Source organism: Sciurus carolinensis, chromosome 4, assembly GCF_902686445.1.
Source record: "Sciurus carolinensis chromosome 4, mSciCar1.2, whole genome shotgun sequence".
NCBI lineage: Eukaryota > Metazoa > Chordata > Mammalia > Rodentia > Sciuridae > Sciurus > Sciurus carolinensis.
In genome coordinates, this window is record NC_062216.1 from 97,368,831 (window position 1) to 97,390,904 (window position 22,074).

Consider the following 22,074-nt stretch of genomic DNA (forward strand, 5'->3'; position numbering starts at 1 on the left):
CCATCTTTAACATTTTGTCACTTCCTGTTCTATCCTAAAGGAGCCCTCTATAAGCCGCTCCTCTCCTCAACTCAAAAGGTAACACATCTGTCTGAAAGCAAAATGTAGATGCTGCCTCAAGAAGCCCAAGTGATGCTTTGGATGGAGGGTAAGCTCCATGAATTTTCTGCCTTTTGTCCCCTATAATCCTTTTTCCTCTCATAAAAGTTGTTTACACTGCTGAGCCCCCAGATGATGGAGATTTGAAACCAACAAGATCTCTTCTATCTTTCTCAAGTCAGGCTTTGAATAAACCTGTTTTCCTTCACTAACCTCTGTCTCCTAAGCTTTAGAGAAGTGAATAGCACTAGAACCTTCCTTTCTGGGAAGTCTTTTAAAAAATAACAATAATATGTACAGGTAGCACGTGGTGCTGATTTTATTTTCAGGTATAATACCCCAACAAAAGTTCACAAGTTCCTTCCCAGAAAGCCTTGCCTTAAAACTTCTACGTGGAGGGCTAAACAAGCTAGAGTTGAGCTGATTTTCATTTGAACTTGTTTTGCAAGCAGCGGAAGATAAATATAGAAATAAACTAGAGGATAGTGTACAAAGTCAAGGGTTCCTGAAGAAACTGCATTACAATAGAACTCCTTAAGCAAGTACCAGATGGATAACTTCTCATGTTTGTTTATTGTTTTGGTGCTGGAGATCAAACCCAGGCCTTGAACATGTTTTGTGAAAGATATGGAAAACGACAATCCCTGGGAAGAAGGCAAGCAAACAATTAATCCTTTCCCAGTGACAATGGACCCCAGAGGAAGAAGATAAGCAGAGTACTGGGCTTGAGACTTCATCCTTTCCCAGCAATAATGGGTTTCAGACTTTTATAACCTGTTTCCTGACTGCCCAAGCTGACACACATGTTCTGCTGAAGTCTCCAATGATTAAGTCACCCTCGTGGTAACCTATAAAACACAGACCCCTCTTGTAACCAGGGGCCATTTTCTACCCTGAAAATGAGCCCCTCTGATCCTGACTGACTCCACGGTTTAATAAATGGCACCAGCACTGCTGAATCCATTGAGGTCTGTTCCCATCTTGGCTATTTGTGCTTATACTAGGCAAATGCTCTATCTCTGAGAAACACCTTCAGCCCCTAATTTCTTTTCAAAAGGAAATAAAATGGCAGGCAGGCATGGATGTGGGGGCTGCTAAACAAGGGCTACTTTGAGCCTTTAGAAAACAAGCCATTATATCTCACTTTTTCTATTTGACCTAACATTCTCACTGATTGGTAGTAGACAGACATGAAGTTAAAGGGATAATTCTATAGCCTGAGTCTATGTGCTGGCTCTCCATGTGTTTTCTTTTTTTAAATATATTTTTTAGTTGTTAACATACCTTTATTTTATTCATTTATTTATATGGGGTGCTGAGAATCAAACCCAGTGCCTCACACATGTGAGGCAAGCGCTCTACCACTGAGTCACAACCCCAGCCGCTCCATGTGTTTTCTTTGCTCTGGTTCGAGTCAATAGGGTATGTCACATTCCTTGACAAACAACCTGCTATCTTCAGGGCTGAGAAATGCATGTCCAAAGACTCCTCTGACAATAAAAAGAACACCAATTACCCTGACTTGAGTGCAACCAGGATGAAAGCAGACCTTTATGACCTTTACGCAAAGATTCCAAGACTCAGGGAAACAGGTTAATTAAAAGCAAAGTCCACCGACCACAAAATCTGTAAAAACAAGTTCCAATTAGAACTAATCAGCACCAGTCGAGATGACTATGAATTACCTTTAGATCTTTGGCATGCCGTTTAAATCTCATTATAATTTTAACCCCCACTCCCTCACACACACCATGGGTTTTGCTGGGGTACTAGTGTATAAGGCCATGTACAAATAGGGCTCAAAAATTTGATCCACTATCAATTAAAAGTTAAGAAGTAGTACCTGGGCAGGACTCTAGAAACCCCTCTAAGACCCCAATATAGTTGAAAAACAAAGGAGTATGGATTCAATCTCTTGAGACAATCCACTATCCCTAAAGGGTGCTTTCTTTTATCTTCTAAATAATTTTGCTATATATTTACTATGGCTCATGTCTTGCTTAAAATCTTCTCTTGCAAAAACACAAGAACTAAGGAACACAACACAATTCTCAGACATTATGACTATTAGGTAAGACCTTTCAGGATATATGTTAGATTTGGTTAACCATCCATAACAAAGAATAGACCCCTTGCCTTGACCTGTCTTCTCTGAGGAAGATGCCATCTTAGTCCAACAACCAGAATGTCCCCACTTTATCTTAACCCACCTATGTAATACCCCACCAATGTATTCACTAAATGTATATTGATTTATGTTTGCCTTTGTTTTCTGCCTATAAAGATTGTTACAACCTCTTTTTCTTAGAAGCAACTTGAATCTATGTTCTTGGAACTTGATCACTCACAAGTTTTGGCTCAAAATAAACTCTTTTCTCTCTCTTTCTACATTTTAGCCTGATTAATACTGCATCAATAGTATTGATGACTGTATAGATGATTGTACATATTGCAAGTATATTTAATACTTAATTGTATACAAAAAAGCTGTTAAAATGAATTTAGATGTGTGTGTGATGCTGGGGTCAGAATCCAGGACCTTCTACATGCTAGGTAAGTGCTCTAACCCCAAGTTACATCTGATGCCCAAATTAATTCCAGATGGGTTAAAGATGTAAACTTTTGTAAAATTGTAAAACAGTAATGCAAACTAACTGGGTGCCATGGTCTATAATCCCAATAACTCAGGAAGCTGAGGCCGGAGGATTGGAAGTTCAAGGCTGGCCTCAGCAACTTAACAAGACCTTTCGCCACTTAGTGAGATTCCCATCTCAAACCTTTTTTTTTCCCTTTGTTTTTAATTTTTTTTCATACATGTACATAGGGTAATAATGTCTGTCTCAATCTACCCTCCTTCTCATCCCCACCTGCCCCACCCCTCCCCTCACTCCCCTCTGTACAATCCAAAGTTCCTTCATTCTTCCCCACCCACCCCCCACTATGGATCAGCATGCACTTATCAGAGAAAACATTTGACCTTTGGTTTTTTGGATTGGCTTATTTCACTTAGCACTCCATCTCAAACTTTAAAAAGAAAAAAAAAAAAAAAACGGCCTGTGGGGATGTGGCTCAGTGGTAAAGCACCCCTGGATTTAACCCCCTGTAGTTAAAAAAATAATAATAATAAAGTGTACTCCCCTATCCTCTCCAAATGTGCTAAAAAAAAAAAAAAAAAAAAAAAAAAAGCTTGTTTTAGTTTTGTAAAAGCCCCCAAATGAAAACTGAAATATGACCTGTTTAATAATATCCACATAATGAAATGCAAGCTGCTAACAGCATTTGTTTTTGTTGTCTCTAGGAGGGGAAACTAGATAACAGAGTACAGAAATGGGATTTTTCCCTGTACTTTTTTTTTTTTTTTTTTTGTACCAGGTTTGAACCCACGGGCGGTTAACCACTAAGCCATATCCTCAGCTTTTTAAATACTTTATTTAGAGGCAGGGTCTTGCTGAGTTGCTGAGCCTGGCCTTGAACTTGTAAGTCTCCTGCCCAGCCTCCCAGGTCACTATGATTACAGGCGTTCACCATCGTGACTTGCTGGGAGCATGAATTGAGCAGTGAAGGAGACTACTTATTCTTGGCCAAGAATAGGAGAAGTAGGAGATAAACTTGCAACTCAATTTGGGATCCTGGAGGTTATAAGTACACAGCAAAAGCAGTGAAGAGGAGGGATAGGCTGGTAGGAGGAAGAAGCATCACTGGGTGTGGCAGTGCACACCCGGAATCCCAGAGACTCTGGAAATTAAGGCAGGAGAATTATAAACCCGAGGCCAGTGTCAGCCACCTAGCAAAACCCTAAGCAACTTAGAAAGACTCTGTCTCAAAATAAAAAATGAGAAGGGTTTGGATGTAACTCAGTGGTAAAGTACCTTGGGTCCAAGCTTGAGTCCAAAAAAAAAAAAAAGAGGGAGAAATATGTACTTCCTGGGAAAGGGTGGAGATTTTCAGGGAATTTAGTTGCCACCTCTTTTTGCCTCTTTTATAGCTCTTTGTAGTCATCTCCATCTTCATGGTAGTTGTCAACAGTCATGGTGCTGGCTGCGGGGGTGGGGGGGGGATCATTTAACATGCAGATGGTATTTTTGTTGTTTTTGCAGTTCTGGGGATGGATGAAACCCAGTGCAAATATAGGCAAGTGCTCTACCAATGAGCTACATTCCCAGCACATGCAGATGGTATTATAATGAGGTCACCAGGTATCTGGAGGTCATTCATTTTGGCAGTCATCTTAGATCCAATAAGTTTCATCCAGTCCACCTGAAAAGGAATTTCTGGCTTTCAGGCATCCTGTGCTCAAAGATAAGCAAGGTTAGAGCGGGATAATTGAAAGATCTAACATACACAAAGAAAATGAGACTGTAGTTATTTCCAGGGAGGGAAGTGAAAAATTGAATTTTTGTATTTCACAATTACTTTTGTTCATAAGAAGCCAGGTGGTGGCACAGCCTTAGTCCTAACTTTGGAGGCTGAGGTGGAAGAATCCTTTGAACCCATCCTTACTACAGTAAGGTCTTGACCATTTAGGTGAGGCTTCTCTTTAGAATGCCAGGCAGAAAGGAAGGGATGGAGCCCTTGGGAAAGGATTAGAGAGGGAAAACAACTTTGGTGAAGGGCAAAGGGAGGAGGGGCAAAATAACAGCCAGGTATGGTGACACATGCCTATAGTTCTGCTACTCAGGAGGCTGAGGCAAGAGGATCTCAAGTTCAAGACCAGCTTCAGCAATTTAGCAAGGCTTTGTCTTAAAAATAAAAAGCATTAGGGATATAACTCAGCGGTAAATTGCCCCTGGATTCAAACCCTAGTACCAATAAAAAGAAGTAATTTAGCCAAGGACAGCTTCCCAAAGGAAAGGCCCTGTTACACCATGATTTTGAGAATACCCCAACAACATAGTGAGACTCTTTTCAAATATACGGAACGAAATAAAAATGTGAACGGGATTGAGAGTGTAGCTGAGAGGCAGACTGTGTGCTTAATTTATGTGAGGCCCTGGGTTCAATCCCCATCAACAAAAAGAGAAAGAAAAGAAAAGTTAATATACTAAAGAAAAAGCAAAGAAGATAGAATATCTCCATGAATTTTGTGTTTACTAATAGAGAAATGATTTAGTACACTTTTAGAAATACTGGGGTGCCACAAGGAATCAAACTTGGAAATAGCTCAACAAGGCAAACTTCACTTCAGTAGAAGGGTGTGCTACTGAACAAGGTCTGGCAAGCAAGCACGCGTGGGTAGGCAGTCCACCTGTTTTTATCCCTAAGGCAGCACTGCCCCTTGCTCTGATAGGAAGAGCTCAGGTTACAGTCTTTGCAATTGGTTAATTTTAAAATTGGAGCAAGCAAAGGAAAGGGCTATAGTTAAAATGGCTACAATTAGATCTTGAAATGGCTATGATAGCAGTGCACACCTGTAATCCCAGCGGCTCAGGAGACTGGGAAAGGAGAATCACAAGTTCAAAGCCAGCCTCAGCAAGTTAGTGAGGCCCTAGCTCTAAATAAAAAATTAAAAGGTCTGGGGATGTGACTCAGTGTTTAAGCACCCCTGGGTTCAATTCCTGGTACCAAAATAAATAAATAAATAAATAAATAAATAAATAAAAAAGAATAAAGGACTATGATTGGATCTTACATCCCAATTAAGTCTAAATACTATATTTGAAAATGGGCCACCAATGGACTACCAATATTTCTATTTCTCACATAAATTATGATACTTCTTTGCCTTAGAAAAATATTCAAAAAATAAAAATACATTTATGAAGATTACATAGCATGTATAACCCAGGAATACTCTACCACTGAATTATATCCCTAGCTTTTTATTTTTTATTTTGAGACAGTCTTCTTAAGTTGCCAAGGTTGACCTGGAACTGATCCTCCTACCTCAGCCTCCTGAGTAGCACCATGCACTACTACTAGTTTGTTTCCCAAGGAAACAAAAACAATGACTAGAAAAGAAATCATGAAAGGAAGAACATCAGTGTATTAGTGATAGCAATCTTTGGCTAACATACTGTAGATACTATCTTAATCTATTTTAAAATACACTTTTCATTGTCTCATGTGCATTAGTTACTTTTATAGAGAGGAAAACCTTAGTGAAAACAAAGCAGCATGTTTCAATATGCCCTCATTCTTTGAGGTTATGTGATGGGATAAGTTGGCGTCTTGTGAATTTTACAAAAAGTCGTAAATTTTGTTCCCTCCCCAAAGTAAGAATTTTACTTGCAACCTGAATATGTGATTGTCGATTGTTGGCTTATTCTTTTTTTATTTTTTGTCATTTTTGTTGTTATTAACTTTTTAAAAACAGAGCAAGGCAACATTTCGGACTGTGATTGAAGTAAGTAGTGAGTAAGAATCATCCAAGTTTTGACTGAGATTTAACGTTCCCATACAGTGTTGTTTATCCCAGGAACTTCTTCAGATGGTTTATCTATTTGCAAAAACATTCCTTTTTAGCTTAAACATGTTGGGGAGGAAAAACTTTCCTCTGCTCTCTTGTCTTAAGTGATTGAGTTCTTGATAAACTAACAAAAGACAGATTAACAGGAGAAAAGACATACAATTTTTAGTAATATTTTCATGCACAAGAGTTCTCAGCAAAGCAGTGAAACTCAAAGAAGTAGTTAGACTTGGGAACTTCACAAAGGAAAGGGAGTTTAAGCTTTAAAAGACAATTTTGGGGAAGCTACCAAGAAATATATGGGAGAATTAATGGAAGAAGAGGATTATTTTGGTAGGTTTGTTTATGCAAACTCAACTTTGTGTTAACTCCTATCCCACAAGACTCACCATTCTCTCATTGATCCTTAGGGAAGGGGGGACACCTTCCTCAAAGAAAAATTTATGCCCTGCTTTTAGGCAGATCAGGAAAGGGCAGAGAAGTCTTTCAGATGTGCGGCTAAAGATTTTCAAGTGCCTTCAACTCACAATCGCCTTTATGCCAAAGGGGTATGTTCTGGGGTGGCATTTCTGTTACCCTTCAGTATAAGTCACTATAAGCACAAGTAACGGGGTCTGGGAGCAGACCTCAAACAAATCAGCAAGTTGTCTTTATTAAGCAGTGGTGGAATGGCATATGGCACAGTTTCAGGGGAGAAGATGGTGACTAGTTGCAGAAGGGGTCTGTGTTTAACAGGTTACACTGAGGGTGGATTAATCATTAGAGACTTGGGACATGCCAGCTGGGCAGTTGGAAACTAGTAGTGCAGGTTAAAAATCCAACTCAGGAAAGCAGCTGTAAAAGTTTGAAATTTGTTACTGGGATAAAAGTTTAGAGCCCAGAGTTCTTTTGTTTGCCTTTATCTTGACTCAGTATTAGATATGGAAAATGACAAACCCTAAAATAGTGTGGCCTGGGAAAAGGAAGTGAAAAAAAAAATTGATAACATTGATCCTTTCCCAATACATTCTTTCCTGGTGACACAACAAGCCCTGGGGAGAAGGTGTCCATCACACCTGGATGACAGTTGCTATAATCCCAGCAACTCAGGAGAATCAGGAGCTCAAAGCCAGCCTCAGCAGAAGCGAGGCGCTAAGCAACTCAGTGAGACCCTGTCTCTAAATAAAATACAAAATAGGGCTGGGGATGTGGCTCAGTGGTCCAGTGCCCCTCAGTTCAATCCTTGGTACCAAAAAAAAAAAAAAAAAAAAAAAAAAAAAAAAGACAGTCTCTGGGAAGAGACTTAAGCATTGATCTGTCCCAAAATAAATCCTTTCCAGATGCTAACTGCTGACCCCAAATCCTCCACTGCTCAGTACAAACAAAATCTCAAATTCCTGAGTGACAACTTCTGTCATTTATTAAGTCACCTCCCAAACTGGCATGCTCTGACATTAATTAAGTCATCCCTCAATGTGAACTATACCTATAGATTCCCCTTTGGCTGGTGGCTCATTTGTGCTGTCAGTGTTACTGGGAAAGGATAAAAGCGCAGAGCTCGGAGCTCATTGCCTATCTTCTTCCTCCGGGATCCATTGTTGCTCAGAGCTTCAATATTTGGAAAGGGCGAAAATTCAGGGCCCAGTGTTCAGTGACAGCCTCTTCCCTTCAGGAGCCATTGTCAATGGCAAGGGATGGCTATTTGCCTTCTTCCTCCCTCCCTCTTCCTGGGCCACACTGTCCTCCTTTCTCCCTGGGGGCTGTCATTTCTCTTTTCTTGAGGAATGTTATTTTCCGTATCCTTCAGTTACTTTGAGAAAATTTATTTCTTCCTTGGAGCTCATTTTCTTCATCTGCCAGGTAGTTGTATAGTAAAGATCAAAGAAGATTAGACACATTTGGCAAAATAGCTAGCACACATAACAAATGATAAATGTTATAATAAATGTTTATGGTCTTCAGATATTTATTCATATGTGAGTAGACCCCTTATATCAGTCTGAGCTTGAAGAGATAAGCAAAAAAAAAAAAAAAAAAAATTTTACTATAAATGATAGAATAAGGTTTCTTATGTGGATTAGAGCATAAATTATAAGAATAGATGAGGCTGGGGACGTGACTCAGTGGTAGGACACTTGCTTAACATACTTAAGGCCCTGGGTTCAATTCCCAGTGTAAAAGAAAAAAAGAATAAATGAGAAACCACTAGGATAATCAGTGATGTTTGGTGACCTGAATGATAAGTTGGTGTCCTTCACCAGAAAGCTCACTTCCATCTGATCCAGGACTAGAAAAGCTAAAAGGTGATATGGTGGAAGTTTGAAGAACCTTGGACTGGGCACTACCCAACCCTGCCTGGTGTTTGCTGCTGTAATGCCTGGCATTACACCTTCACTTTCAGGGGAAAAAAGATAGATGTTTCACTGATACTTTCTAATATTTGTTCATGTTTGTCCTGGGGCCAACCATCACTGAGAACCATGCAGGAAAGAAATTCCAGGAAACTTGGTTTCTATTTAGCTGAGTTGATACAGCACAGAGCCCTAACGCTTCTTGTGTCACTCTTGATCCTGGCTACTTTATTCTTTTTTTCATTTATTTTTGGTACTGGGAATTGAACTCAGGGGCACTGAACCCCTGAGCCACATTCCTAGCCCTTTTTATTTTTTATTTTGGTACAGAGCCTTGCTAAGTTGCTGAGGCTGACTTCGAACTTGGGATTCTCCTGCCTCAGCCTCCAGAGCCACTGGGACTATAGGTGTGTGCCACTGTGCCCAGCAATTCTGGTTACTTTAAACTGAAGTACTGGAGGGTAAAAAAAAAAAAAAGCACAGCATTCAGATTTTAAAAGTTAACTCTTTTATTTTGAAAGTTTGGGCTTTCTAATAACAAAAATGGGTGCCTTCTCTGTTGTACTCAATGAATTTTTAATTCATCTGGTTGTGGTCGTATATGCCTGTAATTACAACAACTTGGGTGGTTGAGACAGGAGGATTGCAGGTTCTAAACCAATCTGTGCAATTTAACAGCCCAGTACAAAACAAAACAAACACACACACAAACATATACTTACATATATATACACACATATATATTTTTCAATTACAAAGTTAACTCAGGCCTCTGAGGATTCAGTCTCAGTATTGCCACTTAATTGCACAGTTCCTGATGCCACCCAAAACTTACTTTTTTAAAACATTTTTTAAATGTTTTTTTAGCTGTTGATAGACCTTTATTTTATGCATTTATTTTTATGTGGTACTGAGAATAGAACCCAGTGCCTCACACATACTAGGCAAGTGCTCTATCACTGAGCCACAACTCCAGCCCCCAAAACTTAATTTTTGAATTAGAATACCACTTTCCTGATGCTAGATTTGAAAAAGAAAGTGGCATCTTGTAACTTTCTCAACTCTGTAGAAATGTAACTGCATCGCTTAATTATTAGTATGAGTTATAGGTTACTATGCCACTTAATTGCTGTCTGAACTACAACCTTGTAGGCATGTTTTTTTTATAGCTGTCAGGAAAGTAAGCTTACAGTTATCTTGAGTTACTGCTGCCTGTGGTGAGGTCACTTCACAATATCACTCACTCACAGGTTGTTTTTGTGTGTGTGTGTGTGTGTGTGTGGTGCTGGGGATTGAACCCAGGGCCTTGTGCTTATAAGGCAAGCACTCTACCAGCTGAGCTACATCCCCAGCCCACTCACAGATGTTTCACTGCCTTTGTTCTGCATCTGTGAACTGCTCATTGCAAAAACTCCTGTACATGGTCTTTGGTCCTGTAAGCCAAGAATTCAAACCCACCAATGTTGTAATGGTTAAGAAATGACATCACATTACTACCCTGTGTGCATAAATGATTACATGACCTGTGTAACTCTATATCATGTACAACCAGAAGAATGAGAAGTTATACTCCATTTATATATGATGTATGAAAATGCATTCTACTGTCATGTATAACTAATTAGAACAAATAAAAAAAATAAATAAAAATAAAATAAGAAAGAAATGATATCAAATTTCTTATAAAAAGCCCTGTGTAACCTCAGCTGAAGACCCAGAATTTCAGAGCTATAGCTTATCTGGGTCTGCTGGCATAATAAACCGGAGTTCTTCAAACTTGCGTGCGGTGCTTGGTCTCTTGCTGCACTCGATTCCTGCAACAGGTTGACTTCCTAAAAACAGCCATTTTCCTGCTGTATGTGCTGGGGCTCTCCTGTAATCTCAGCTACTTAGGAGGCTGAGGCAGGAGGGATTGCAAGTTCAATACACACACATGCACACACACATATGTGTGTGTGTATATATATATATATTATATATATATATATATATATATAATTTTTTTTAATGTAAAAACATCCAATAGGACTGTCAAACTCTTGTACAGATTTACCCTCTGTAAGGAGGGTTGAATTCCTGCATGTCCAACCTGCTAGCCTCCTTGATTTGTCCTCACAAAGCACCCATCTGAAGGGTTATAGAAAATAATATTCCTGCAAGAGAGTTCCCCAAGAAAAATGGAGGGACAATGCAGCTCAAGAAGAGGGAGGGGAAACTAGTCCAGGATTAACCTCCCAGTAAATCCTTTCCTAATAACAATGGGCCCTGAAGGAAAGGGGCCAATACTGAATGCTGGGCCCTGGATTTGACCTTCCCCCATCACAAATTAGTCCTAAATGGAGGCATAGCAAATATCAAAATTCTGGGAAACAATGAATCTCAGAGAAAAATAAGCAATGGGCAAGATTTGAGTACTCATCCCTCAGGATCTGGACTCCTATCTCCCCAGATAACAATGAGTTTCAACCTTTTTTTTTTTTTTTTTTTTTTAACTTACTTACTACAGCTTTATTTATAATAGAAAAATTAGAAATAACCTAAGTGTTCAATATCACAATAATGATAAGTAAATGTTGAAATCTATGGGTCATTGACAATTTGAAAGGCAGAATTTTTAATTATGGAAAGTTTATGATACGAGAAAAAACATGTTATATCTGCTTTGAGTCACTTTTGTAAATAAAAATGCATATGTGATAAATAAAAAGAATATTGAATGTGCTCCTAAAAGTTAACTGATGTCTATCTCTGGAGGGTGACATTATTGTAAAATATTTTTTATTTTTACAGACACATTTTGATTCATTGTAAACAAATGGGGTACAACTTTTCATTTCTGTGGTTGTTCACAATGTATATTCACGCCATTCATGTAATCATACATATATATAGGGTAATACTGTCTGTTTCATTCTACTGTTTTTCCATCCCCACCCCTCCCCCACCTTTTTCCTCTACACCATCCAAAGTTCCTTCATTCTTCTCTTTCCCCCCATCACCCCCCTCTCATTATATATTGCCATGCACTTATCAGAGAAAACATTCGGCCTTTGGTTTGTTGGGCTTGGCCTATTTCACTTAGCATGATATTTTCCAACTTCATCCATTTACCAGCAAATGCCATTGAGCTGCTGTGAACATTGATGTGGCTGCATCACTGTAGTATGCTGATTTTAAGTCCTTTGGGTATAAATCGAGGAGTGGGATAGCTGGGTCAAATGGTGGGTCCATTCCAAGCTTTCTGAGGAATCTCCATACTGCTTTCCAGAGTGGCTGTACCAATTTGCAACTCCACCAGAATTGTACGAGTATGCCTTTTTCCCCACATCCGCGCCGACACTTATTATTGCTTGTGTTCTTGATAATAGCCATTCTAATTGGAGTTAGATGAAATCTTAGGGTGGTTTTAATTTGCATTTCTCTAATTACTAGGGATGATGAGCACTTTTTCATATATTTGTTGATCACCTATATATCTTCTTCTGTGAAGTGTCTGCCCATTTCCTTAGCCCATTTATTGATTGGTTCTTTGTATTTTGGGTGTAAAGTTTTTTAAGTTCTTTATAAACTTTGGAGATGAGCGCTCTGTCTGAAGTGTGTGTGGAAAAGATTTTCTCCCACTCTGTAGGCTCTCTTTTCACATTATTGATTGTTTCCTGTGCCGAGAAAAACTTTTTAGTTTGAATCTATCCCATGTATTGATTCTTGCTTTTATTTCTCGTGCTAATTGCTATGGGGGTCTTGTTAAGGAAGTCTGGTCCTAAGCCAACATGATGGAGATTCGGGCCTACTTTTTCTTCTATTTGGTGAAGGGTCTCAGACCTAATTCCTAGATCCTTGATCCATTTTGAGTTGAGTTTTGTACAAGGTGAGAGATAGGAGTTTAATTTCATTTTACTGCATATGGATTTCCAGTTTGAGTTTCAACCTTTTTACAACAACCCTCCTAAGTTAAAGTTTTAACCTGCACAACTAGCCCCTGACTGTCCAAACTGCATGTGTATGGCTTCCAATGATTAAACCATCCTCATTGTACCCTACACAACCAAAATCCCCTTTGTAACTCATGGCCATTTTCACATGCAGAAAATGAGCCCCAACAGTGCCCGAGTCTGCAAATGAATAAAAGTTTTCTCTGAATCCGTCAAGGTCTGCATCTGTCGTTTTATACTCACACCATCCACAAATAGCTTCAAATATGGATGATATAAAAGAGCTTCCAAAATATCAGAGGGAGGAGGGTGAAATTCTCAAATAAGTACATGACAGCTATGAGGTTCACCTCATGAGAAGGAATGGCAGGAGAGCCTAGAGTGTGCCTGCAGTGGATACAATATGTGCAGGACAGGACGATGATGTTCTGCTTTGAGGTACTGGGATTGAACCCAGGGATGCTCTACCACTAAGCTATACTCCAGCCCTTTTTATTTTTAATTTTGAGACAGGGTCTTGCTAAATTACCAAGGATTACAGGAAGGCACCAACGTACATGGCAGGAAAATGACCTTTTTTTTTTTTAGAAAGTCAACCTAGCAGCAGAAAAATGTTTAAGAGTAAGGTCTGAGTGACATTAGGAACTGTGCGACTAAGTGGCAATACTGAGACTGAAACCTCAGAGGCCTAAGTAAACTTTACAGCTATAGCCACTATATCCAAACAAACAGGGTCATTTTTGTCAAGGGGTCAAATGAGAATGTCCAACTACAGGCTAGCTGAAGCACACTGTAGGTGAGAACACAGTCTCCTGGGGCCAAAAGGAAGACGGCCACTGGGAACATGTATTCCAGTTGTCCAGAATCAGTCCTTCCAAATGGTATCCAAAGGGTCTAGTTTTATAGCTAAAGTGGAATAAGAAGAGGGTTACCTTACAACAAACAAGTGGTTACAGATAAACTGATCAACAAGAAGAGCACAGGTTGCCCTGTTGTGGTGGCACATGCCTGTAAGCCCAGCAACTGCAGAGGCTTAGAAGGATCGCAAGTTCAAGGCCAGCCTCAGCAACTTAGCAAGACACTGTCTCAAAATAAAAAATCATCGTCATCATCATGTGGGTGCTGTGGCACATTCCTGTAATCCAGCAGCTCCGGAGGCTGAGGCAGGAGGATCATGAGTTCAAAGCCAGCCTCAGCAAAAGCGAGGTGCTAAACAACTCAGGGAGACCCTGCCTCTAACGAAAATACAAAATAGGGTGGAGATGTGGCTCAGTGGTTGAGTGCCCCTGAGTTCAATCCCTGGTACCCAAAATACTAATACTAATACTAATACTAATACTAATACTAATACTAACAGCTGGGGATGTAACTCAGTGGTAAAGTTCCTATTGGTTCAATCCCCAGTACCAAAAGAAAAAAAAAAAAAGAACAGCACAGATTGTTGACTAGCTGTTGTTCACGTGCTACACTTTCCCAGAACAAACTGCAGTGAGTGGGAAAAGACTTTTCCTAGGGTTATATATTGTCTTTATACATCAAGGAGTTGGCAAATATATCCCATGGTAGGTCAGAATGACCTAGGTGACTGCTGTTTCATGCCACAAGTTCCCCTGAGCTAAAGGTTCCATGGCCTCTTCCTGGTGACATTTAAAATCCCTTCTCAGAGGATACAATAAGCCACAGGTCTCTGAAGTCTACTATGCTGTTGTTTGAAAACTAACACAGAAAGTTAAGGAGATTAGGATAATATATCTGGGTTCTATGACCACCTTAAGGAAAGTGAATTCTAGCTTCCACAGTCTGACTTGTGGCAAAAGGAAGCAAGAGAAAAGGGCAGGAGAAAGTAAGAAAAAGACTATCTCTGAGGCCTTTCTGCATTCCAAAACACCACATGCTTGGGTATTGATTTCTGGGTCCTAACACCCCACAACTATGAACTCATATCCAAATGACAAGAATAAAGTAGGCTCCCCAGATCTCTTGAGATTATGAGCCCACATAATCTGTGACAACTCTGAGTAATGAAAACAAATCAAATTAAGAGACTTATATTAAGGACAATAAAGAGAATAAAGATGCTTCACATTGAGGAGAAAGGGTCCAAAGTAGGGTTTATTCAGCTGACTAGTCTCTGTGGCTTGAGGGGACGGACATCAAGGAGTCTCCAGCATACTGTTTTTGATGTAACCCAGGTTAAGCAGCAGAGGATTCAGTCCTGATTCAAATTGCATTATGCTGAGTGCTGCAGTGCATGACATAGTCCCAGCAACTCAGGAGGTCCAGGTAGGAGGAGTGCAGATTTGAGGTCAGCCTGGGTATATAGCAAGACCCTACTTTAAAAAATAAAGTAAGGACTGGGGTCAGATGTCGTGGCACATGCCTGTAATCCCTGTGACTATGGAGGTTGAAACTAGAGAATCCCAAGTTCAAAGCCAGCCTCAGCAATTTAGCAAGGCTCTAAACAAGTGGAACTGTTTCAAAATAAAAAAAAAAGTCTTACTTTTTTTTTTTGGCAGTACTGAGGATTGAACTCAGGGTCTATGAGCATGCCAGGTAAGCTCTCTACCAGTGAACTACATCCCCAGACCTTCAAAATAAAAAATTAAAAGGGCTGGAGATATAGCTCAATGATAAGGCATCCCTGGGTTCAATCCCCGACAGCAAAAAAATAAAAAATAAAGTGCTAGAGAATATAGCTCAGTGGTAGAGCCTCCCTGGGTTCAATCCCCAGTACCACAAAAAAAAAAAAAAAAAAAAAAAAATCAAGGTATCACAATTTTAGAAAATGACTAGAATAGTGCTGGGGCTCAGTAAACCATGTCATAAAGTATGATACCTTGTCTTCCTGACTATTTTGATCTAAAGGAAATTAGAAGGCCTCAGATTCAATGTTTCTCTGATCTTCTCTTTCTTTTCTATCCTCTGCCCCTCCTTTTCCCCCAAAGTGTAACCCAAATCTCCAATCCAATCCAATAACAAAGGCGACATTTTAAGAAAAAGGGGAAAAAAAAGTTTCATTGCTTTGCTAGCAAAGGAGAAATATAGGGGACTCCTGTCCTAGAGTCTGTGATTCTCAAAGGGAGCAAGCAGGGTTTTTTGTTTGTTTGTTTTTGTTTCCTTTTCTTTTTCTTATTTATTTTATTTATTTTTACAGACTGCATTTTGATCCATCATACACAAATTGGGCACAACTTTTCATTTCTATGGTTGTACACATCGATTCACACCATTCATGTAGTCATACATATACATAGGGTAATACTGTCTGTCTCATTCTGCTATCTTTCCTTCCCCCACCTCCCCCCATCCCATTTTCCTCAATACCATTTAAAGTTCCTTCATTCTTCTCTTCCCCCCACTGGCACCCGCCCTCGTTATGTATCATCATCCATTTATTAGAGAAAACATTCGACCTTTGGTTTTTTGGGCTTGGCCTATTTCACTTAGCATTTTCCAACTTCATCCATTTACCAGCAAATGCCATAATTTTATTCTTCTTTATGGCTGAGTAATATTCCATTGTGTATATATACCAGTTTCTTTGTCCATTTGTCAACTGAAGGGCATCTAGGTTGGTTCCATAATCTAGCTACTGTGAATTGAGCAATCAGGGGGTTTTTAAAGAGGTGATTCTGAGGGGCTGTGGCTGTGGCTCAGTGGTAGAGCACTTGCCTAGTATGTGTGAGGCACTGGGTTCGATTCTCAGCACCACATAAAAATAAATTAATAAATAAAGATATTGCATCCATCTACAACTAAAAAACAAATACTGAAAAAAAAATCCGGTGTTTCCGAGAAATGAGATTAGGGAGGAGAAGATCAGGGAAAAGAAGATCAGGGAAGAAGATGTCAGGGAAAAGAAGGTTGGGAAAAAAGAAAAAAACATGTAAGTTTTGAAGCAACAAGGGATATAGTCAAAGCATAAAGTGAACCCGTTGCAAAAGCAAGTCATAAGAATAAGAATTCCTTTTCCTCAAGGTGTGTCATAGAAACTAAAACTCCTGCCAGTGTTGCCGAAAGCTGGGTCCTTGTCCCCAATGCCAATCCAATAACAAGGACACAGTTTTCAAAAAAAGAAAAAAGTTTTATTGCTTTGCGAGCAAAGGAGAAACACAGGAGACTCCTGTGGCAAAGGCCGTGACTCTGCCCATCAGCAGAAACAGGGCTTTTAAAGAGGTCACTCAAAGCTATATCTATTCTATGTGTCTTCCGTCTGGCATTGTAGTTCACTTGTTAATTTGGGAGATAGTCATTTCTGAAATCTTCTGGTACCATCCCCAAAGTCTGAATATGTTCCTATGGTGGGTGTGTACTCAAGGACAGATTAACTCTGTCTAGGATGGGGAAGAAAGGTAGTCCTGTTTCCCCTGAGATTAGGGAGGGGTGAGATTAGGGAGGAGCAGGGAGAGAGGAAGAAAAACATGTCCATTTTTAAAATAAGTCGAGTTCCAGAAACTGAGACAGGAGGATCTCAAGTTCAAAGTCAGCCTCAGCAATGGTGAGGTGCTAAGCAACTCAGTGAGACCCTATCTCTAAATAAAATACAAAATAGAACTGGGGATGTGGCTCAGTGGTCAAGTGACCCTGAGATCAATCTCTAGTACCACCCCACCTCCAAAAAAAAAAAAGATTGCAGTAGCAGAGCAGTAAGGACTATATTCAAAATGTAAAGTGGACCACCGTTACACCAGGGTGCAGTGGTACACACTTGTAATCCCAGAGATTGGGAAGGCTGAGGCAAGAGGATGACAACCTTAAGGGCAGCCTCAGCAATTTGGTAAGACCATGTCTCAAAATAAAATTGAAAAATGATTGGAGATGTAGCTCAGGTAAAGTGGGTTAGGTCCCCAGTACCAAAAAGAAAAATGAACAAAAAGAAACTAAAACTCCCTTTTCCTGAAGACAACCATAAAGACTAGACATATTTCTCTAAACTTTTCCAGTCTGTCCAGGAGCTCTCTGAAAAGAAATTCTGATCTGTGACAGGAATTTGGGAGTACAGAAAAAGACCGAGTCTCAAAAGAGATGCACCCCTGAGCCATTGGAATGCAGGGAAAGCCCAAGAAATTTTGAAATACAAAACAAGCATTCCCGAGCAATCCTGCCCACGTCCTTACCTGCAAAAAGCAACAGGAGGACACCATGAAAGTGCTAGAAGAACTTTCATGAAGTTGTGTAACTCCCTCTTGTCGCCACCTCTAGTCCTGCCCCTAGCTCCTGTTCCTCTGTAAGTATCAGCGTCCCAGTCCAAGGGCTGCTGCCTCTTCCTCTGGAGTTGATCTGCGTTCTCTCTTGAATGTGTATGTCTTACTACACACAAAAGATGTCTTTCCTGAAATCACCCACATTCCCCTTTGAATATAAATAAATAAATCTGTCTGTGAGCCGTTTGGCATGGTACATGCCTGTAATCCCAGCTACTGGGGAAGTTGAGGCAAAAGGATCACGAGGTCCAGATCAGACTCAGCAGTTTAGTGAGACCTGTCTGAAAATAAGGACTGGGGACGTAGTTCAGTGGTAAAGTGCTCCTGGGTTTAATCGTGCTGTAACAGTGGTCCACTTTAGGCTTTGAATATAACCCTTGCTGCTCGGCCACTGCAACTGACTTTTTAAATGGTTTCTTTCTCTTCCTCTCTCCCTGTTCCTCACTGCTCCTCCCTAATCTCTACCCCTCTCTAATCTCAGGGGAAATAGGATTACCTTTATTCCCCATTTTAGGCAAAATTAATCTTTTTCTGTGAAAGGAAAATGTGATGTGGATGAGCAACGCAGAAACCAGGTAAGGAGAGCCCCACGTAGAAAGTTTTATTTGCCAGTCAGGGACTGACAAAGGCCATCACTCGGGAAGAGTGAGAGAGGCAGGAAAAACTTAGCTCTAGGGTATTTTATAGGGTCCTTTGGATGGCTTGCATAAGAATTGAAGATGGGTAGACGGGACAAGTAAGGGGATCTTCCAGTAAGGTGGTTAATGAAAGGTGGGAAGGGGAGGTTACATTTTAACTCTTGTTTTCTCTGTAAGTACCCCTCTAGGGCAGGAAAGCAACTTAAGGTAAGAATTTAAAATGACTGCATAGATGCTAAGCTTGGACCTAATAATGTGTCCTTGAATACACACCCACTGGAGGATAAGGAATTGGTAAGTCCCCACAAGACAGCTGTGACCTGGGAGGCGAGAGGGATAGGGAAGCCAAGGCTTTGACCCTTCCAATAAATCATTTCTCAGTGACATGACAGTGAAACTACACATTAATCTTATTCACATGTCTTAATGCAATGACCCCTTAATACAATGACCCCTGGAGGTCAGATGAGCATTGGATTCTGAACCCTGAACCCTCCATGCCTGCTCTGTAAAAACGCTGTCTAGGTAGAATAAGACAGACATTATTACTCTATACACATGTATGATTACACTACTGGTGTGACTCAGTAGCATGTACAGTCAGAGGAATGAGAAGTTATGCGCCATTCGTGTACAATGTGTCAAAGTGCATTCTACTGTCATGTATAACCAATTAGGACAAATATAAAATTTTTTTTTTAAAAAACACTAATTAAAAACCATGCCCAGTAGAAACAATATCCAGATGTTTGCAACCATTTGCACATATCCTGACAAAGTCTTCAAGGACTAAGACACCCACCAATGTAACCTATATAAACCCATACCTCCCCATACCTACCATTTTCTACTCTCTGCCCACTTTTGGAAATATGCCCAACTCTGCTGCTGAAGAAAGGCTTTGCTGAATTCCTGAAGTCTATTCCTGTTTCCATCACTTTTGTGCTTACGCTGCCCGCAGGAATGAAGTAATCCAGACTTTGGGGATGGTACCAGAAGATCTCAGAAATGACTATTTCCCAAATTAAGAAGTCCTGCCTCTCTCACTCTTCTCACTCTTTACAACTCCAGACAGAACATGTGGAATGTAGTGTTTGAATCACCTCTTTAAAAGCTCCCTGTTCCTGCTGATGGGCAGAGACTCAAAGCAGGCAGAGAGAAGTGGAGAAGTGTCAAAAAAAAAAAAAAAAAAAAAAATGGTGGGGACATGACTCAGTGGTAGAGTGCTTGCCTAGCATGCACAGGCTGCACGTTGTATCCTCAGCACTCTGAAAGAAAGAGAGAAAGAAAGAAAGAAAGAAAGAGGAAGAAAGAGAAAAGAAAGAAGGAAGGAAGGAAGGAAGGAAGGAAGGAAAGAGGGAAGGAAGGAAGGAAGGAAGGAAGGAAGGAAGGAAGGAAGGAAGGAAAGAAGGAAAGAAAGAAAGAAAGGGAGGGAGGGAGGGAGAAAGAGAGAGGAAAAGGAAAGAAAAAGAAAAAGGATTTAAGGTCAGTTGTAATGGCATATGCCTATTTACACCAAACTACTCAGGAGGCTGAGGCAGATCCTGCCTCCAAACAAAGAAAAATAAAAAGGGTTGGAGGTGTAACTTAGTGGTAGAGCACCTCTGGGGGTTTACCTATCCCCACTTTGGATAGGTAAATAAATACATAAAATTTGGGTAAATAAATACATAAAATTTCTCTAAAAAAGAAGGATTTCAAGTATGTTTTGGAGCTGTGGCCTATGTCTATAATCCCAGCAACTTGGGAGGCCAGAGCTGGAGGATAATAAATTCAAGGACAACCTCAGCAACTTAACTAAACCCTGTATCAAATAAAAAATATAAAAAAGGGGGTTAGGGGTCCCACTTAGTGGTTAAGCACCCTATAATGCCAAAATCTTAAGTCAATAAATGCCAGTTTCCCTAGTTTTTGTCCTGGATTCCAATTTAGGACCAACTAAAGAAAACCGAGCATGCACCTCCTAACCAATCACACAGGATGTTCCATTTCTAGCTAACCACCTATAGCTTCCCATGTCAACTTCCTCCAATAGAACACACCATTTTCTTTACTCTGACAATGAGCTATATCACCATCCCTTTTCACATTTAAAAAAAATATATCTCTTTTAGGTGTAGACGGACACAACACCTTTATTTTATTTATGTGTTTTTATGAGGTGCTGAGGATCCAACCCAGCACCTCACACGTGCTGAGCAAGTGCTCTACCACTGAGCCACAACTCCAGCCCCCTTTTCTCTTTTTGAGACAGGATCTTACTGAGTAGCTGAGGCTGGCTTCACACTTGCCATCCTCCTGCTTCAGCCTCCTAAATTGCTGGGATTACAGGCATGCACCACCATACCAGGCTCTCTGACTTGAGTTTGGGTCTTCACCAAATGCAAGCGATCATGACAACTCCCTTGCTTTGGCAAAGTACAAATAAACAACCTTTGCACGTTCTGATTTGGACGGTCTTTGTTCATTTCTACTCAACCAAGTCTAACCTGCTCCCTGGCACACCTCATGACTCCTGAATAGTCTCCCTCTTCAACTCCCGCCTTCACCGATAGCACAGGTGAACTCTGATCACAGTCACGCATCACTTAGAGATGGGGCTGCATTCTGAGAAGGCTTTGGTAGGGGATTTCGTCATGGTGTGAACAGCACAGAGAGGGCTCACACAAACTAAGAGGCCTGAGCTACTGCATGACATAATTTTTTTTCTGTTTTTCTTTCTATATTTTAGATGACATCATTCTTAGGGGGCCATCATCAGATATGCATCCACTGTTGACTGAAACATCATTATATTACACATAACTATCTGAAAATTTCAAAACATATAAAGCGATGCAGAGTTTGTGATAAAAACCTTTGTACTGTGTTTGAAGCTGTCCTGTTGATGCCCATCCATACTTGTGAATCTGTAACATAGGACTCGCTGATTTCCAAAGCACAAGGTTGGCTCTGGCAGCCTGAATAGAAACACTGTCCCAGCGGTTTATAACCACTAGTTCACTGAAGGAGGTTGGTGTAGAAATATGCCAGCTCCCTCCCCCATCTCATGGATAATCCTGCTTTCACACTGATGCCCAATTCCCCAGGGGAAAGGCTATGGCTACTCACAGTGATGGCCTGCTTGATTAACAGCTTACCTGTTTCTTATCTGCCTTCCCTTTCCCTCCTCTTCTCACTCAGCCATCCCTCAACCAGTGTTGCCTGAGATCAGCTCCCCCTCAAAATTATGTTTGCATCTGTGGGAACTCAAGAATATGCAGGGGTTGGTAGAGCACTTGCCTACCACACGTGAGGAACTGGGTTCCATCCCCAGTAACACATAAAACAAACAAACCAACAACTAATAAACAAAATAAAGGTATTGTGTCCATCTACAACTATATGCAGTATTAAAATTCTAAATAACCCAAATCATCTTTATTTAAATAACAACTACAGAAGGAAGAGGAGATCAAATTGCCA

General features: G+C 40.3%; 1 protein-coding gene and 1 non-coding gene across 2 annotated transcripts in view; both read right to left on the reverse strand.

The window, feature by feature from the left end:
• LOC124982847 (protein CUSTOS-like) overlaps nt 1–21,194 on the reverse strand; it is a 42,194-nt gene extending 21,000 nt beyond the window's left edge. The window contains 1 exon segment of the mRNA XM_047549749.1: nt 21,099–21,194. Within this exon segment, the coding sequence (XP_047405705.1) occupies nt 21,099–21,194 (96 nt within the window).
• Nucleotides 10,112–10,185, reverse strand: Trnai-uau (transfer RNA isoleucine (anticodon UAU)). The gene has a single exon. It is a non-coding gene; the product is annotated as a tRNA-Ile (tRNA).
• Nucleotides 21,195–22,074: the final 880 nt, after the last annotated feature.